Source organism: Corylus avellana, chromosome ca1, assembly GCF_901000735.1.
Source record: "Corylus avellana chromosome ca1, CavTom2PMs-1.0".
NCBI classification, from domain to species: domain Eukaryota; kingdom Viridiplantae; phylum Streptophyta; class Magnoliopsida; order Fagales; family Betulaceae; genus Corylus; species Corylus avellana.
This window is the reverse complement of record NC_081541.1, coordinates 5,050,859-5,070,541: the sequence shown is the minus strand read 5'-3', so window position 1 is coordinate 5,070,541 and position 19,683 is coordinate 5,050,859. Positions and strand designations below refer to the sequence as shown.

The following is a 19,683-nucleotide window of genomic DNA, read 5'->3' as shown; positions in this document are numbered from 1 at the left end:
TAATCATATTCCTTCGTTTGGTACAATGCAATATGTTGGTGAATGAAATCATATTGTGATCAAATTTCCTAAAATACCTTATAATACAAATACAATTTATATTATTAAGAACTTTCATTCTTTTTTTCTTTTTTTTGAAACATAAACAACTTTACTATAATTTATTTTTTATTTTGTTAATTATGTCAGGTATATAGGCTTCTTCTTTTTTTTTGCAATTATGCTACAAAATTATATATATATATATAAAAAAATATATAGCTTGAGAAAACATAATCAAACTCAATCTTGAAATCAAAAAAATATAGTTGGAGAATCTATAGAGAATAAAAAAAAAATCAAAAAACATATTATATAATTGCATTTTATAAAAACCTTGTAGATTTTGTTTCTCCATCGAAGAAAGAACAAAAAAAACACAGGAAAAAAAGAATCAGGAGAAACATAATGTAATAATAAAAAAAAAAGATTTTATGTCGGATCAGGGTCGGATCGGGGATCCGTTCGTTCGGTCAGTCACTGGAGAAAACTGTACCAAAATAATCAAAGAGAAAATAAAAAAAGAGATAACGAAATATAGAAACAGAGAAAAGAGAAACATATATATATATATATATATATATAGAGAGAGAGAGAGATAACGAAATTTAATCTCACAAGTGGGGTTTTTTGTGGCAATTTATACAATTAATTTAATTTCACAGGAAATGATTAGCTAAGCCACTAATTTTTTAGTAGCTTAACTAACCCTGTGTGTATGAGATTAGTAGTCCCATGGGAATAAGTTATTCTCAGAAATAGAGTATTACCAAACAAATGACCAGCTATACCTAGTGTTAGCTAGTCAAATCCAATGGCCTATTCCACAAACCAAACGGGGCCTACATTTTTTTTTTTCTTTGACATATCCGCAGAAGATGGGAAGAGGAATTCGAATTAGTGACCTCCGCTTCATTAGGCGTGGTCTCAACCGATTGAGTTACTTCTTGGGACGTGTACTACACTGTTTACTATACTTTCCTTATAAACTAATGTGATAATTCATATGATATTGTCAAGTCGGCCATAATTAACTTTAATTATTTAATGACTAATGCGGTAAGTGTCATATATATTTAAGAAATTTACTCAAAAAGTTGTAATATTCATAACAATTCTAATTGTAAAGATAAAATTCAAAAATTGAAAGGAAAAAAAAAAATGGCAAGAACCGAGTAAAGGTCTTGTTGATTGACAAATTATTTTATTGATCAAGTGATATTCCCTTCTTATAAATAAGAAAAATGCATGCTTACAAAACAAATATTTATCAGGTCTACTTGTCAGAACACGAGAGAAGGCTGCTCGAAAACTGCTTGAGCAAACATACTTATAAAAATTTTATTATATTTATTGTCTAAATTATTATCGATCTTGAAAACCAAAATTGTTGAAATATGAGGATCCTATTATTACTTTACCCAATCTAAAAAAAAAAAAAAAAAAAATTACTTTGCCCCTCTTCTCTTGACAGGAGCCCAACTAAACAGAAACCCACTGGAAGAAGGGAGCCCTATTCAAACAGGATCCTCTCACAATCCTTCTGTTACCCGTTTCCCTTCTATATGGGCTGCGAGGGCGGGATCCGCATCCTCGTAAGAGAACCGCTGGAGCTAATCGAACAAAGTTACTGGCCACCGGTTCCACCGGTTAAAGCTTGCATGGTTCGTCTATTAAATTCCTGCAATTATAAATTAGACTTGAAACTTTTTTCTCCAAGTAACCTGTAAGTATCAGTGACTTCAGCTCACTAAAGACCTCTCTTCCAAGGCGGGAACGAACTGCCCTTTCCCTCCGAATTTCTCTAAATCTTTTTCCCATTCTTTCATTCACAATCTCCCAAATTATCCAATCATCCCCCATAGCCCTAGATTTGTAAATTCCCAAAACCCTAATACGATGGACGAAGCCGTTGAGAAAGACGAGCCTTCGCCGGCGAAGGAGATCAGCCCCGAAGGCCTCCGGCGGCCGGCGCGGCGCTGTGTTCGCCGGAAATTGGTTCAATCCACGCTGTTCACTCAAAAACCCCAGGGGCGCGAAGAGAACGGCGATCAGAAGGGTGAGAAGAGCTGTGGCGAAGATGAGGACGGTGAGGACGAGGAGTTGTGTGGGAGTCAGAGCAACAAAAGGAAGCCCAAAGGAAAGGCAATGCCTCAACCTAGAGCTTCTAAGAAGGTGAATTATGATGCTTAATTGGCTTAATTTTGATCATTATTGTAGATTACGTGTTGGAGTTAGTTAGTTGTTTGTGTGTAATTCTCTGCTTGGTTACTGAGAAAACTTTGGAAATTAAAAGAAAAAAGAAATTCCAGTTCTTAGCTTAGTTTAGTTTCAGAAGGACATATAATAGTAAGATTAAAATCATTACATTTGTTTTCTTAGCAGTTGAAGGAGAAGCGACCGGTGAATACTACACCCAAGAAAACATCGGCTAATTCAATAAAGTGTGAAGCTGCGTCGCCGCCAATTCCTGATTTGCGGTTAGAGGCAAAGAAGTCGGCTGAGGTCAGTCGCCATGTGTATGCTGTGTTTTATATTAATAGTGTTCTCAAATTTTCATTTGATAGGCGGGTTCAGCTTGTATTGTTGGAATTTGGTATCTAACGGCTCACGAAAAACGCAGACTAATCAATTTGGAGCTTCCCTATAATCATTTATAAAGCTCAGTTTTACCTAGTATGCAAGCATTGTAGTACTTAGCATTCATGAGTTTCTTATAAACCACTCACTCCACATGGGTTACTCATCTTCTCATCTTCTCAATGTGGGGTCAGGGTGTCACAATCTTCCTCCCTTAAACCCCGAATGTCCTCAACAGGACTACATCATGCAGTACTTATTTACCACATGGTGTTACTAGGTGGCTCTGATACCATTTGTAACAATCCAAAAAAAGCACTAGTTACACTTGCGTTATCATCCCAATATGATTAGTTAATTTGGAGTTTTCTTAAAATCACGTATAAAGCTTTTTTTTCACTTAGTAAGTAAGCAATGTTGGACTTAGCATCCGTAAGTGTCTTTATAATCACCCACTCAACGTGGGTTATTCGTCTTCTCAATATGAGACCGATGTGTTACACATATCCTTGTCATTGAGTGGTATTGCTTACTCATGCTATGAGTAATATGAGTTAGTTATCCAAAAATAGAAAGAAAAAGAAAACTGCAAATTAATTAACTTGCACTTTGGCGTTTTAGTGTTGCTTTTGGACTTTTCAGTTGCATGAAAACTTTGGCTTGAATCTTAAAAGTGATTGTACTTGTGCTTATTTGCTTCATGTCTGTGAACTGTAATAGTGTAGCTCTAAGCGTCTTTCTTTTTGTGTTTGATCAGGAAAATTCGCGGATGTTTGCAGGGAAGCAAATACATCCCTTTTTCTCATCATGGAAAGTGGGTAAGAAAAATCAAGAGCTGACCGAAGGAGATGGTAGTTGGTGCTCGTTTGACAGAAAGGATAAACGAATTACTTGTGGCCCAATTCATGTATTTGAAACGATTCAAGTATGGATAAATTTAACAATTGCTTTACTACCAAATTTTAATGTCTTTATTTATCTCTCTCCTATGGTGAAAATTAAAATTTCTGGTATGCAGGACGATGCAGCATTTCTTGACTGGAGAAACTGGACATTTTGTGATGACACCAGTATCAATGCCATTCATGGTTTAGAGAACACATCACTGTCAGTTTATGAAGGCTCTGCTGGGTCGTTGCATATTGACAACCTTCCTATCATTTTACATCCCTGTGATGCATTAACCTTACAGAACGAAGTGCCTTTGGATCAGCATCTTAGTAAACAAGAACATTTGCCTGAACTGGTATGTACTGCATCCTTCACATTAATACACCAATTCTTTCTTTTAATTGCTCTTTATCCCTAGGAAATTAGATGTCACCATTGTCTGAATTGTTTGTTTAGAGTCTCTCCATGCCATTTAGTGATTTTACAGTCATCCATATGAATTGCTGTCAGGACTATGAGGTGGATAAAGCTGGTTTATTATCTGGGCATACCAGCTGTCTAAGGAGGTCAGACACTGAGGTGCAAAGTAGATTTCTTCAGGAAAGGTCAAAATTTTCATATTCAAATTCTCCATGTAATATGTATAACTGTTGTTAGACTTGTATATGGTGATATGGTAGCAAATATCTGCTATTTTGTACTCTCTAGTAGTGCTGGTGCTAAGTTAGATAATCACATTTATATGAAGTCACGTGATTCTAGAAAATTACCACATCATGTGATTGCCTCGTTTTCTTCATCCACACCTGTACTTTCTAGTTGGTGAACATTGTTGTTGTAATATCAAATTTGGAGATGCATTTGTTGAGGCATGATATAAATTAGTCGTACTAAGTTCTTGATCCAATTATTTGACGATTTTTCCCACACAATCTGGGCTGTGTAAACAGAAAATAGTGACTTCATTGTAATTTTTTTTAACAATAATCAGTATTCATTTTTATATATTAGATTATACAAGGGTCTTTCCCCCCTGTCCCCCAGTTATACCTATACCGTTAGAGACACTTATTAGGCTTTCAATCATTTATGCATGATTCTCAGCTGGGGTTGCTGGATGTTGAGATTGTTGTCATTTTTGCTGCAATTGCAGGATGATGTCATATTATACTGGTCCTGGTAATCAGCTTGAGGGTTCCTTATGGACTTATAAGTACAAGCCAAAGAAGGCCACAGAGGTCAGACATCTTGAACCAGTTTCTTCTTTGTATCAAAGTTGTGTGATTCAATTTTTGATGGTCCTACATAGATTGAAATCTTTTCCTTTTCTCCAGTTTCTCATCAGAGATGAGATACTTTTTTTCACAATATTTTTTTTGGTGTCTTGCAGGTATGCGGTAATGATGAAGCTGTGAAGTTTTTGAGTGATTGGCTACGTCTTTGGCATGCAAGAAGTTTCCATACCAGAAAAGATCAGGCTGGTGGTGATCAATGTAACATGCAGGATGATGACTATTACTGTTCTCATAATGACTCTGATTCAGAAGAAATAGATGAAGATGATAGACTTAAGAATGTTCTCTTGGTTACAGGACCAATAGGGGTATATACAACTATTTTTATCTTAAGCTCACTTTATTTTTGCTTTGCTTGAAGTTTGGCATGTTCTTTGGGTTTCTGTACCTGAAGTTGCATCGTCATTGAAGTTTGGGACCATCATCGTTGCATATTTGAAGAACCTTGTTTCCTTTATCATATCTCAACACTTGTGTAAACTCATGGCAGTTTTTACTATCTGTAAGAGAGCTCTCTTGGTAATATCAAATTGAAAGCTAGTAACATAGATTCCTTGTCTGAGGTCATTTGGTGGTAATAATTTTTTTTCTTCTTATTGTAGTTTCTTTTCAATTCGAAAAAAAATACTATTATTTAGGGATCTTGAAGATGATGGTAACATAGTTTCCTTGTTTGAGGTTCATTTGGTGGTAATATATATTTTTTTTTCTTATTGTAGTTTCTTTTCAATTCAAAAAAATACTATTATTTAGGGAGCTTGAAGATGAAATATCTCAACTCAACTCAACTCAACTAAGCCTTCGTCTTAGCTGGGATTGGTTGTAGCAATCCCAAATAAAGGTAGGAGTCTGTGGTAGGTTGACAGCCAGCCTAAGATTTTTGTAAAATCTCATGCACACGGGCCCCACATGTATACAATATAGCTGTACTAACAATCGGTGCACGGGACCGAAGTTTACTCTGCAGGGTGGGTTTGAAGGCCCTGCCTTGGAGAGGTTCTCCGACATTAAAAAAAAAATTAAAAATTAAAAAAAAAAAAAAAATAGTGTGATCCATTCTGGGAACTTTTAAGATGATAGAGAATATTCGAATATGTAGTTTCTTAAAGCTTTCATGAAATATGATTTTTCAGTCCAAGTTTCTGAAAAGATTTTGAGGAGATAGACAACATAGTTGCTTCTGCCTCCCAATATTTTTAAGTGGAGTAGGCTAGATGCTATAAAAGTAGAACCCAGTGCAGCTGTGTGGAAAAAATGTATTATAAAAATGCTGAAAGAATGAGGGATCAGATTAATTGTAGTAAGTCCTTTTTGTAAGCACTTATTTTGGGACAATAGTCCACATGGTGATTTTATGGAGTTGGGCATACTTGACAATCATGATGTTCATTTGGCCTGCATCTTAATCTCTTTACTGTTATTGGGGATCTCATTAGCCCCTTTTTTATAAAAGAAGTTTATCTAGGGAATATAATGAGTAATTTTCAGGACTGATGTTTAATAATTTTCACATCCACTGATTAGAGGATTTTGTCTTTGATGGAAGCAAATGCATGTGCTGTCCCGTTTTCTTTTAGGAATCATCAGAAGGTATGTTATTCTAGAATTACTAACTGATTTTCCTTAGAGGTGCATGTACTTGAGTAGGAAATCAGAACTAGTATTTTAAGTTAGTTTGCAGTGCCCTCCCCATGGTCAGGAGGTTTGTGTAATGCCTGTGTCAATATGCATTGGTATTAGAGTTAGCTTTGTGGTGGCCTTTTCTGATGAATTTTTGCTTGCTTTAGGTCTATTGTAATGTCTTCTAGTTCCTTCAATTTTAATGAAATCTGTTACTAAAATTTGAGTTTTAATTCTATAATGTTTGCCAAATTTCATATTTTACAAATAGAGCTCCTTTTTGATACTTAGATGGATATTCTATTACAAGGTAGAGTATTACATAAATGTTGTTAAACTCAATGTCTTTTTTTTCTGCAAATGCTTTGGAATTATGTTGGTGGTTAAAAGGTGCATTCCTTGTGTTGCAGAGTGGGAAATCTGCCGCTATCTATGCTTGTGCACAAGAGCAAGGGTTCGAGGTTTTGGAGGTATTACTGAAATTATATGTTTTTGTTGTTGAAATGTTTTGACCATTCTAGCTTTGATGGTTCTGCTTATTGGTTTTAAATATCCTAGTATGCATATAACCACAAATAGGATGGTGAAGATGCTGGGGTCCATGGTTAAGAATTAAGAGTTCCATTGATGTAACATAGGTTCACATGCACTTACCATTAACATGCGGAGTGAACCAAAAATCTCAGCTTTGGGATAATTCTTGTCTTTTCCATTTGCTAAATATTTTTTGGAATATTAAATCTTAGGTCACAACTTTTATCTTTTTGACCTTCTCATGTCCTCAAGCTCCCACATTTTCAACAATAATTTACTAGTAAAGAAAGAAATAAAAAGAAGCTCATAGATTAATGTTTGTTCTTGCAATTTTCACCATACAATGTACCTTCTGGTAGACCATGCAATGCTTAGGTGTGTGCAGGTCCAAAATGGTGTTGGTAGGTGGCGGTGGCAGAGATTGTGGGAAAAGATGCTCACCATTAAAGCCAATTTGTGGTAAAGTCAGACTAGTTTTTCATATAAAAAATTGACTAGCTCCCTGATTGTTTTATGTATAAAGAAGGCAAGCCACACAAGCTTTACTTGGTCATTGGGACTTACTCTCTGTATCATCAGAAGTATCATCACTACAAAAGTTCTATGCGAAAGAGTTTGTTTTGCTTTACTCCAAGGATGGCAAAAGTAACTGCTTTGCTTTTACTTCGGTTGTACTGTAATAATTCTTTGTATTACCTTCAAAAAAAAAAAAAAAAAGTCTGCAACACACAGAAAGCAGATGTGTCTTCTTCATTCCCTGTTTGATATAGTTAGGGGTATATCCCATACTGCTGTTAAAAGTTCATTCTTTCATCATTTTCACTTACTGAAAAAGTAAATTCAAATGCTTTTTGTTTTAAATTTTGATCATTAAAAGTTACTAAAATAGCCCTTCGAGTGAAAGTTGAATATGTCTCATCTGTTGTTTTACTAGGTAAGTGCATCAGACTGTCGGAATGGAGCTCTTGTGAAGCAGAGGTTTGGAGAGGCTCTAGAATCACGTTGGCTCAAAAGGTTTGTAGGACTAGATCATCTTTCTCTCTCTTGAAATGACTAAATATGGGGATGTGCTTCAAGATATATCGTTGTGATCATGTAGAGCATGGTGGATTTGCTCTGTCAAGAGCAGAAATGCAGAAGGGGAACTTTTTGTGCATAAAAATTTTCTTGTCCTTAAATGCCTGACTGAATGAATAGAGAGACTGAAATTACCCTTGATAATATAGCATGTACCCAATGGGCATCGAGAACACTTCATCTTTGGATTTTCCTGTGTCCTTCCTGTGTACTGGCTAGCTTTGCTTCTGGTAAATTCTAAGCTATATTTTAGCTTATGAGCATATCCTCTTTAAAAAACCATGATTTAACCAAGATTTTGCTGGTTAGTATGGATCAGTAAAGTCATGCCCTTGGTTCAGCTGTCGACGCTGTTTTTATGAATAATAGGAAATTCAGCAGAAATTAAACTTTATTCCTCAAGTTATTCTTTGATAATTTATCCTATATTAAATGGTTATTTTTTTCCAGGCCATTGGGACATCCTGTGGAATCATGTAACAATGATGCGGTAAAGTCTCCCTTGGCTGTTCCCAATGGCAAAGCATCACAAGGGTTTGAAAACGAGCTGGTTGAAGTGATATCCTTATCAGATGAGGAAGCTTCCCATGATAAGATTGGAGCCCCAGCAAAATTTGTCTACAAGGAGAATGGAATTGCCAGTCATCAAGGTGAAGTTAAGCCTTTGATTCTCTTTGAGGATGTGGATATCACGTTTCTCGAGGATCGTGGTTTTGTTGCTGCAATACAACAAGTTGCTGAAACAGCAAAGGGACCCATGATACTGACCAGCAATAGTAAGAGGACTTGCTGATTGAGATAGTCTCATTTCACTTGAAAATTTGTCGGTTTTTACTTAAACTTCTTAGTTTTTACTCATATTCTGGTAAATTGTAGGTATCAATCCTGTCCTGCCCGACAATTTGGACAGGCTACAGGTGTGTTTCAAATTGCCATCATCGAAAGAGCTTCTTTGCCATGCATATATGGTATGTGCTTCTAGCACCTTCTTTTCCTGTCAGCTTTCCCATTGTGGATTTCTGTGGTCCTTAGAGTTTCATTTTGTTTTGCAATGCAGGTTTGTGCAGCAGAAGGAGCCAACATCCATCCTCATTTACTAGAGCGATTAATTGGGTCTTGTCGTGGAGATATTCGAAAAATCATTATGCATCTTCAGTTCTGGTGCCAGGGTAAAAGATTTAGAAGAGGTCAGTTAAGCAATGTATGCTTGCATGGCATTTATATGCATGTTATTGTTGTTTATACTGTTATTCTCGTTACTATTTTATTAGATTACTTACAACAACTGTCATTGTTGCATTGTTGCTGCAAAAGCTATATATTCTGAATTCCACTTATTGGTTCCCATAAGTCATGTCTATAAACTCCGTTAAATTCTCATGGGATAAATGCCCAGTTTTGGAACTAATATTGGGTGAACTTTGGTCAATCTGCCTTCGAGAGTATGGCACATCATCTAGATTTGGGGTTTCACATTTAATCAATAGCTGCATTTATGAATTAGTTTTTGTAACTGCACACAGCTTACACTTGGTGGCTATCTTATACTGTACAGTGAATATCGATGAAGAAATCATGGGGCAAGTTCTTTTTACAAATGTTGCTAAAGCTAACAGAAATTGCTCTATTAGTTAAGAAATTAGGCATTTGGGTTTGCTGAAGCCAAGTGTGATAGGCATGTGTTCCCAATTTAGGGAGTTTCTGGACACTCGAGCGAAATGACCCCTTTTCCTCTTCTTGTACATGGATGATGTTGTCATTAGTGTCAATAGAAGGAGGGTTTTTTTTTTTTTTTTTTTTGTGTGTGTGTGTGTGTGTGTAAGCATTTTGAGATTGCAGCAATGACATTAATTTTTTAATGTTATCATTAATTTTTATGAAAATTCTAATTCTATTTTGTTTTAATTTCATTTGGAAAAAGGTTTATGCCTTAAATCAGCAATAGGAATGAATTATGTTTTCTTACATGTTGACATTCCTGCTTAGAACATGAATTTGAGCCTCTACTAGAGCTTTTTGATTTGAATGCACTATATCTTCTTTCCTATTGATTACCTCTTGTTCCAGCTTGAGAGAGACTTTTTACATAATCCTTTTGACTGTCCAGAGAGGGAGGTGCGGAAAACGTATGGTTCATTGCTATTTGATGTTGAGACTGGCCATCGGATACTACCAAAGATTATCCCCTGGGAATTCCCTTCTCAGTTATCAGAGCTAATTGAGAAGGAGATCTCCAAGTCGTTATCCATGATGGATGAAAATTCTAGTTTAATGGGGGTAGTTGAGGAGGAACTTGACGAAAATTTAATGCAAAAAGGTTTGGATACGCCTGATAATGAAACATACAAGATAGAGACCAAGAAGTTAGCAATGTTGAAGAGGAATGGCTCTGTTCAAGACTGCAATGAATTCACTGATCAATTTGATGAATTATCCAATTCTGCAGGCACTCCCATACCTTTATCTCGGCAAACTGTTCGAAGGAAACATGTAGTACTGTCTTCTGATTCTGAAGACGAGAATTTAAGTAATGGGTATCCCGTAGTTTTGGATAAAAATACTAACAATGAAGCATCCCAAGGAGTCAATAATAACTTCCCCTCTTGTTTTCCATTAACTGAAAACTGCTTAAGCCCATCAACCGACAAGCTACTTTCTGGAGTGGAGAATTTGGAAGAAAGAGGTTATCAATGTTCAGGAAGACCAGATGGTATACAAATTGATGAAACATGCCAATCATTCGATGTATCATGCGTGCCAGAATCAACATTTGTTCCTGAAACAGTGATAGGTGATGTAACAGAGCTGTTATCTGGAACGGTGTCCTGTGGTCATGTTCGTGATACCTTGGAAGTTTCTGTGAGCAATGATTCAATTCAGACCCCGTTACCAGTTGAAGCAGACAATCTTGATAAACCTATACTCAGATGGGGAAATACTTGTGATATGGATCCAGACATTTCTAATAGAGAGGTGGAAGATTCTCAAGATGAAAATGTGGAGGGTACAAGAAATTATCAAGTGATGGATGAGTGCAGTCGCGTGGATTTTGATAAGGCTTACAAATTTGTAGAGAAGCCTACCTCGTTGGTGGTGACAGATTTAGTACAAGAGTCATGGATAAAGCTTCGTGGCTGCCGGACAGATCTAAGGCATTATGTTGGCTTAGAACAACACGATGCAATTAAAAGTATCAAACTTGCTTATGGTATGAGTGGTCTGATCTCAGAAGCTGACGTGTTGCTTTGTAACTGCCCATTAGTAGTAAGTGTGTAATTACTTTGTAGATTAAAAGTGTGAACCTATCCTCTCATTATGTGTGTGTAGTTCATTATGGTAATTTGGTAATTTGCAGGATTCTTTGGAACCTGAGGTCCCTTCTGAGGGATCAGATGCATTCAGCTGGTGTGATGAGCAAATACGGATGACATCAACAATTGCCCAGCATGGTTTTTGCTTTTATGCAAAAGACATAGCTGCTCTAGGATCAAAGATTGCTTGTGAGAGCAGTGTCGATTTACCCTCAGAGATGCTGGCTTCCACAACTAATATGATGGCGTTGGGTAAATTAATTGGACATGATATGAGAACAACTAGGACTTTGCATGCAGCGAGGAGTTTAGAGATGAGTCCACCTAAAAGTGATTTATCAAAAAGGTATTAACCTCAACTCACTTGTTATAATCATCTTCATACACCATTAGAATAACATGTATGTATACCATTATACAACTTTATATTTGTAGTAGTGTTTCCTGCAGCTTTTACAAGTTGTCAAAGAGCTTATCGTGGCCCTACACCCTAATCCTGGACAGATGTTAAACCAAAAACATTTTTTTTCCTTTTTTGGATGAGAATCCTTATCCCATCATTTTCTGCTGTGAAGCTTCTGTTCTAGCAGGGCACCAATTCCCTTCTCAATCTTCATCATTCTTTCCCTTTTTTCTTTTATAACCTGATTTGCATTCTAGTTTTGTGTAAGGTGGTAAATATCTAATCTTTTTTTTTTTTTTTTTTTTTCATTTATTTAAAAAAGAGAATAATTGAAACAATTAAGTAAAATTTGTTGGGAAGTTGGAGGGGACAATTTGTATTTATGTTTACAATTGAGAAATCGTCATGCTTTGCAAATCTGGAGGTTGGCTTCCTTGTGTTTAATGTGATGTCTTTGATGAGAGCGGAACGCAAGGAGTTTTGAAGATCGTGAGAGTAGGTTGCTAGAGATAAAGAAGATGATGCTACAATCCATGTATACATGGAAAGTGGCCTGGAATAGTGTGCATGTCTCTAATTTTTTTTTTTAGGTTTTGGAGTTATGTTCTTTTTCTATAATTTAGGGGCTCTCTTGTGTACTCCATGTGTATTAGGGTTGCGCCGTTTGTGCTTTGAATGAATATACATTACTTATCAAAAAATAAATACCCATGGCATGCAATGGACTATCCTCCGTAAAAGTTTTAAGCTGTGCGAATGTAAGATTTGAACATGGCCCAGTGCGAGTTTTATGTTCTTAAGCAAAATTTTCCATGTATGTTCTCAATTGGTCAGTTAAATGACTCATTCAAACAAGGTGCCTTAAAATTGACACTTGTAGCAGTCTGTCTTCTAACTAATTCAAACAGGTTTTGGCATGCTTTTTTGTTAATAGAAACATTTTATTTGGTGTCTGCAATGCAGTGAAATCAATTCAAGTCCTTTTGATATAATCCAGTCCATAATTCCTGCAAGATCATACTTGACGGCAAGAGATGTTGGATTCTGTGAGTATCTCTCTTCATTGCGCCACATTTCAAGATCAGAAGCTTCCCGTTTGTCTGGAGGCATTGGCAAGACCAGAAGACGGAGGTATGTGCTCAGAACGTTTAATAGGCTTTCTTGCTGATTTTTTAATAATTGGTGGCACATCCCTTGCATGTTGCTCAATTAGTCGTATGATATTTGAATGCAGGGGACGGGCTGCTCGACACTACTTGAGTACTGGTTCATTAGGGTTGTCGCCTGAAGACATATTGTTTCTGGATCAAAATAACTTTTTTGGGAAGATTTCATCCCAGTGAGATAGAAATTCCAACTAGGAGAACTAACAGAATAGATGCTATAACCTTTTCATTTATACCATGATATGGTCATTGGCTAGATAGAGGAGTGCTATAGAAGAATGTGACATAACTAGATGAAGGGCGAGTTCGCTGTAAAGGGAATATTCAGCATTATTTTATGTTGGTTTGTGTCAATAGCCACAGCCCAACAGTCCCTGATGGAAGGGGCTTTCCGGAGTAGCTACGTTGAGCCAGCTTGGGATATGATTCAATTCCATTTCCCTCATTGTAAAGCTTTATAGTGGTTCTATTTTATTAATTGTATTATCTAATGCATGGTCATTCAAATAAAGAAATTTTCTCAACTCGTTGTCCAATGCCACTTCTTTTCTTTTTTTTCATTGTCCAATAGCACTCAAGCATATAAATATGGTGATAAAAGATACTTTCAATTTAGGGGTTAAAATTGAGAAATTGGTCTTTTTATCATTTTGAACTTCCAATTAGAGCCCTAAAAGCATTATTTTGATACTATCGAGCATCGAGGTGCATGGAGAATACAATAGCCTTTAAAATCAAGTGGTATTTCTTCCTACGAATCAGGGTTATTTTGTTTTTATACTGTATATCACTCTTTTTTTTTCTTTTCTTTTTTTTCTTTTTCTCAGGTCCTTTTACATATTTAATCACATTTAATATACTTTTTCTTTTAGCTAATGAGTTTTCAAATGCACTATTATCTTCTTTTTTTCTTTTTAATTGATGAGTGATAATAACATTACAACAGCAAACCAAAGTAACTCAAAATTATAAATAACCAAAATAAAGGCCAAAACATAACACGATTCATTGTAGTAGTCCATTCCACAACCTCTGAGAGGAAGTTTGAGATGGAAGGAGTAAGAAGAAAAGCTACCAGAACTAGTGTTGGTGTTAACGGCCATGGTGGTATGTGTGAGTGCAAAAATCACTCGAAAAATTCTTAGTTTCAGACTAGCTGTGAAAACTAAGATAAATAATTCCCACCGTGGATTGTGAAACAAATAACAGTAAGGCAATTGTATTTTGAGATGGGGATTTGAATCTGAAGAGCTCCACGGGAATAGAGAATTGTTAGATGATCTACCGGAAGCAGCCAAAATGGGCGTTGGTGCTTGCAGACTTGCAGTCCACACACACTGCCATTGACCCATTGCTCATGACATATATGGTAAGATTGTTGGGGAGAAAGTCACCTTATGTGAGTAGAGAGGTTGCAGTAGATCTAAGATTTAAACTCCAAACAAAAGTGATGTTGATACTACAGGTAACAAGATAACGGAAAAATCAAAACCGATGGCTGCTTGCGAAGCCGTTTGGAAGAGGGATATTATGGATTTGGAGAAGTAGTGTACAAATTAAATGCATTTGGTTTTAAAAAAAAATCGAATAAACACATTTTATATATAATTAAACTTTGAAATACAACAAAAGCGATGCGAGTGTGCATGGGAAACATAACCGAGCGGCCACAGTGGATTATGTAGATTGTCTTATTAATTTATTTTTACTCCCTTAACACTTCACGAGAAGCAAGGAAACTGTTGCTGAATGCTAATTCGTCTGTATTACTATTCTATTCCCCCATCTCTCTCTTCTCTCTCTCTCTCTCAACTGTCGATCCTTTCTTTTTTGTTTTGGGGATTGGCCGTTTAATTGTTGGGTTAAGCAAAAAATCCCAATTTCCAAAGCACACTGCGACTGATCGAGTTGTTAAAAAAGGCATGCAGGTGACGTGATACGTATAAGATTTCTGCTAATATTTGTGATATGTAGGCATGCAGGTGACGGGGTGTCCTATTTATGACAGTAAAATTTTTAAGAAGTATTTAGTTATGAACTATTTTTAGTTTATTATGAACCGGAGATGATTTATTTGACACACAATATACTACTAGAGTTAACTAGTTGCACTTGAATCAACCCAATACAATAATAATAATATTTTTTTTAAAAAAATCAACCCAATACATAATCCCACTCTACTTGGACGAAATGATTATTCTAATAATTATTACTAAAAATAAAGAGAGTTGGAATGAAATAATTATTTTTATTCTTTAATTTTGTGGCAAGAGATATGCTATAATTGAAATTAAGCCAAAATTACAATAACAAAAATACACCCACATTATTCCCTTTAAAATAAAATTAAAAAAAAAATTATCAAAGATTCACCTCACCTCCTTCTCTTCCCTCCAAACTAGGGCTTTTCATTCCCTCCTAATGAGGGCTTTTCGTTTGTTTGTTTGTTTGTTTGTTGTCTATGAAGCACTTTGTTACAAAATAATAATAACCAACAACTTGAAATGTTTTCTTGGAAAAAATATAAAATTAGTTCTCGTGATTTAACTGATTTACAATTAACTCATTGCAGTATTAAAATGAATTCAAAAGTCCCTTAGGAATGCCAAAAAAATAATTTAGTACATACAGTTAAATTCTGTCAACTTATTTAACAGATTTTATTAGTGTGACACTAACTTAAATAAGATAAGTATCACAATCTTATTGACTCTAATATTTCACTCAATTTAAATCTCTTTTAAGTTACTTAATAGAATTTAACGGTGGAGAGGTAAATTATATGGACTTTTTTCTTTTCTTTTTTGGAGCTATTATTTTGGGAGGCAGAAAAAAAAAATGATTACTACCCGCCAAAAAAAAATTGATGAAATTTCAATTCAATTGAAATGGATGGACCACAGAAGAAGAAGAGGCAGCGAGTTAAACGGGAGCAATAATTTGGAAGTACGACCTCCTGCCGTCTCAGTTCATCTGACTCCATCAACAACAAGAAAGCCCAATTCACGAGGCCCCATGCACTCTGACATTTCCCTCCAACTGCATTTCTCTTTAATGCAATTAAATTTATTCATTAAATAAATCTTGTTTTATTTTTAACCCAAAACGTCTTTCTTTATTATAGGCTGTACTATTCCATTATTTACTGCCGTCTGACAACTGAGAGATTCAAAGAGGGAAGCATAGTCCCCACTACTTTCCCAGAAAAAGAAAAAGAAAAAGAAAAAAGACACACCCCCTTACTAATATTTGATTTAATAAATTATTATAATCTCATTTTGGTCGGACAAAAATCAGAGAGAATACTTGTTCCTCCCCAACTCCAAGTCATTTTTTCTTGGGCTGCCATCAATTTGCATACTTGGTGTGTGTTTATGGATGATCAATTTATCTGATATGAGAATTCTATGGATTTGATGATCATTTGCTCGTCATTTTGGGGCCTACAAATTGTGCATCGAAAGGTCATGACACCCCAGAATTGGATTCTTGATGGAGACACAATGACATGACTTTACAGAGTGATGCGATTTGGTGAAGGATTTGGATAAGTTTACCCAAAAATGTTAATTTGGAATTTGTGAATTGTGTACAAAATTAGTTATCTTACTTGTGATATGAAATTAATAACAAGTTGGTGTGGATGATTTGTTATTTAATTTAATTTTAAAGGAAAAACCCATGATTCAAAACAGATCATGAGAAAATATTAAAAAAATATGCAAAGGAATCTAAAAGAGATGTAAAGAGGGTAGTACAAACAATCCTGTTTCATCATCATAACAGAGCGTAGTGATTGTTTGCTATTTCTGATATCTATGAAGAGTAAAGCCATAACAGGGCAGGGATTCCCGTGACACTTTAACCTGCATAAAGAAAAAAAATCATGGCTTTGCATCATGATCGGTTCCCCCACTCTCAACTCCTTTAACCCAACACCCATTTCTCTTTTTGTCTGTCTCTCTTCCTCTCATCCCAGATTTCTCATTATAATAATCACACCCACATAACCCTGAAACCCCCATTGCATTGCATCTCTCTCTCTCTCTCTAGAGTTGTACTAGTAGACTTATACTATTGATACAAGTTGGGGAGCAGGTGTAAGAGAAAATGGCAGGATCAGGTTCATTTTTAAGGCAACTGAGTGGGAGGGAGGCTTGGAAATCAACATCAAACAGGTGGGGAGGGGGAGGGAATAGGAAGCAGAGTGGGGGCGGGAGAGGTAAGAGTTGTTGTGAGGGAAGTTGGAAGCAGATGGAAGGGCTCAACATGTATGGAAGTGAGAATGGTGGGTTGGTGATGAGGAAGAGAGTGATGGTTGTGGTGGATGACTCCTCACACTCCAAGCAAGCAATGATGTGGGCGCTCACACATGTAGCCAACAAGAGTGATTTCCTCACTCTCCTTCACATCATCCCTGCTTCCGGTAATGGCTCTGAAACCGCATCCGACTCCTCTTCTTCCTGTTCTCCTTACCTTGCCAACTCTCTTGGGTCTCTTTGCAAGGCTTGCAGACCTGAGGTATGTGCTTCTTCTCTCTTTCAAGGGTCAAGATCAAGTGGGATTATTATTATTATTATTATTATTATTATTATTGGATGAATGAAATTTGTTTACACCAATTACACCAAGAAACTCAAAATCTCAAAACAGAGAGGAAACCAACTCAGACCTCCTAAAACAGCAGAGAATCTATACAACTAAGATTCACACGAAAACCAAAAAAAAAAAAAAAAAACCCAGCTTCCAGAAATCAAGCGAGATTATTATATGTTTCCTTCTCTTTTTGAGTCTTGGGAGTGACAGATTAAAGATACAGAGCTAGCTTAAATGGGTTTTCAATTATCTTCAGCATTGTGCCTTTTCATTCTGATTTTGGTAGGTCCCTATTGTGATTAGTATTCCCATTGGCCATTGTGTTGATAGATCGTACTTGGCCTTCCTTTTTCTTTTTCTATTTCCACTTTTTTTAGCAATCTCCTCAAAATAATAATAATAATAATTAAAAGCCTCTTTTCTCTTCTTTAGATGGAGAAGGTGGATGATCTTTTGTCAGCTTCAGTTTTCCTTTCATCTTTTTCTTTTTCAGATGCAGATTTTTCAGATGCTTCTGAACGTTTTCTACTAGCTTTCCTTTTTTTTTTAATCTTAGAGAGAGAGATGACCTGTAATTTCTGTCTTTCATTTATAGTTGTGTTTATCTGCTTGAATGGGGTAATGTTCAGGTGGAAGTAGAAGCACTGGTTATTCAAGGGCCAAAACTGGCCACAGTGTTGAGTCAAGTGAAAAAGCTGGAAGTGACTGTGCTAGTGCTGGGACAGAAGAAGCCATCTCCAATTTTCAGCTGGTGGGTCCAATCTTAACCATCTGATCTTTCTCTTCCCACCCTTTGATCCCAAACTTCATATAGATCTTGAATTTCCTATAACTTAATGATGCTGGGGGTTTATGCAGCTTACGCGGGACCAGCAGCACAGAGGAGTTTGTGGAGCAGTGCATTAACAATGCGGAGTGCTTGACTTTTGGAGTGAGGAAGCAGAGCAGAGGCATGGGTGGCTACCTAATCAGCAGCAGATGGCAGAAGAACTTCTGGCTCTTGGCTTAGGCCTAGACTTCTCCTAGCTATTATGACTAATATATACGGGAAGATAATTTCTAATATTAGCTTCTTAGCTTTACTCTCTGTAACTACCAAGTACTGACTAGATCTCTCTATGTATTAATCAAGTGAAAATAAAAGCTCTACCTATCTCTCTCCCAACATTGACGACCACTCTTTTCGCCTCACTCTACTGGGTGGTGGGTATGCCTTGGGGCTATTGCAAAACAATTTTACAATATGCCTAATTCTTCAAATTCTAATCCTGTTTCAGTGTTTCTCCTTTTTATTCTCTATTCAATTATTGTTAATGGAGTTGGGCTCATTCCATAAGCAAAAATACATGTAATTGTGCAGTCTTGGGTGGTGAAGGTCATATAGCTGCAACTGCAAGTATTTGTTGAAGGGTGACAGCACAGCAGTCGTTTTCAAAAAAAACAAAAATAAATTGGGTGGGTGGGTGGATAAAAAGCATAGTCTTATTTGCAAGTATATGTAAAATGCCAAAAGCATATGGATTAATGGAAAGTTATGGATCTCAACACATTCAGACCAAAATTATGACAATATATAAGACCCTGAAGAAATTTCTAGTTCTGAAAGAGGGAAAAAAAAATAATAATAATTTGTAGTGAACTAATGCAAGTTTACACAACAAAGAAATGGAGTTTTTCTTTTTCTTTTTCTTTTTTACCCTTTTTTTCCTATTACCCTCTGCCAGGATCCTCACATTCAACTTAATCTACGAATCAGACTTTATCATCTAATTTATCATTTACAAGTGGAAGCAGCTCCATCCGAGCCCTTGGAGTCCGGGGTGTCCTAGGGGTTCCCGGCGGTGGCGACTGTTGTGAGAGCATGTGCCTCACATATCCATAGAACGTACATCCAACAAGTGTCACAGCACATCCAACAGCATTCAGAGCTGAAATTGGGTTTTGGAATATCAGCCACGAAACAAGGACAGCAAATGCAACCTGTACATAACAAACATGACAACATAAATAGAAAGTTTAAACAAGGAATAATGAACTAAAAATATAGGTTGCATTATATGTACAGTGGCAGCAACAATCCAGTCTATCGATGAATAGAGTATATGCAACAACGAAGTATACAACAGAATTCATTCATGCATGGAGACGCAGCACATTAGGGTGAGAAT

General features: G+C 36.3%; 3 protein-coding genes across 4 annotated transcripts in view; 2 read left to right on the top strand and 1 right to left on the bottom strand.

The window, feature by feature from the left end:
- Positions 1–1,772: 1,772 nt before the first annotated feature.
- On the top strand, positions 1,773–13,442 carry LOC132168066 (uncharacterized). 2 transcript variants are annotated; one of them, XM_059579136.1, is made up of 16 exons: positions 1,773–2,214; positions 2,425–2,544; positions 3,377–3,544; positions 3,638–3,865; positions 4,021–4,115; positions 4,664–4,748; positions 4,901–5,113; positions 6,836–6,895; positions 7,894–7,973; positions 8,487–8,812; positions 8,913–9,004; positions 9,094–9,223; positions 10,144–11,300; positions 11,392–11,693; positions 12,714–12,881; positions 12,985–13,442. In XM_059579136.1, exons 1-16 carry the CDS (start codon positions 1,939–1,941, stop codon positions 13,091–13,093), a joined length of 3,609 nt encoding a protein of 1,202 aa, XP_059435119.1. In that variant the 5' UTR covers positions 1,773–1,938; the 3' UTR covers positions 13,094–13,442. The 2 variants fall into 2 exon arrangements, with proteins under 2 accessions (XP_059435119.1, XP_059435118.1); XM_059579135.1 differs by having other exon boundaries at positions 2,422–2,544.
- Positions 13,443–16,642: 3,200 nt separating this feature from the next.
- Positions 16,643–18,680, top strand: LOC132164334 (uncharacterized). The gene is made up of 3 exons (XM_059574834.1): positions 16,643–17,440; positions 18,145–18,266; positions 18,374–18,680. Exons 1-3 carry the CDS (start codon positions 17,030–17,032, stop codon positions 18,522–18,524), a joined length of 684 nt encoding a protein of 227 aa, XP_059430817.1. The 5' UTR covers positions 16,643–17,029; the 3' UTR covers positions 18,525–18,680.
- Positions 18,681–19,068: 388 nt separating this feature from the next.
- LOC132168065 (UDP-galactose transporter 1) overlaps positions 19,069–19,683 on the bottom strand; it is a 14,342-nt gene continuing 13,727 nt past the window's right edge. Inside the window, exon 5 of the mRNA XM_059579134.1 lies at positions 19,069–19,495. Coding sequence (XP_059435117.1) covers positions 19,268–19,495 — 228 coding nt within the window. The 3' untranslated portion in view covers positions 19,069–19,267. The remainder of the gene's footprint in view (positions 19,496–19,683) is intronic.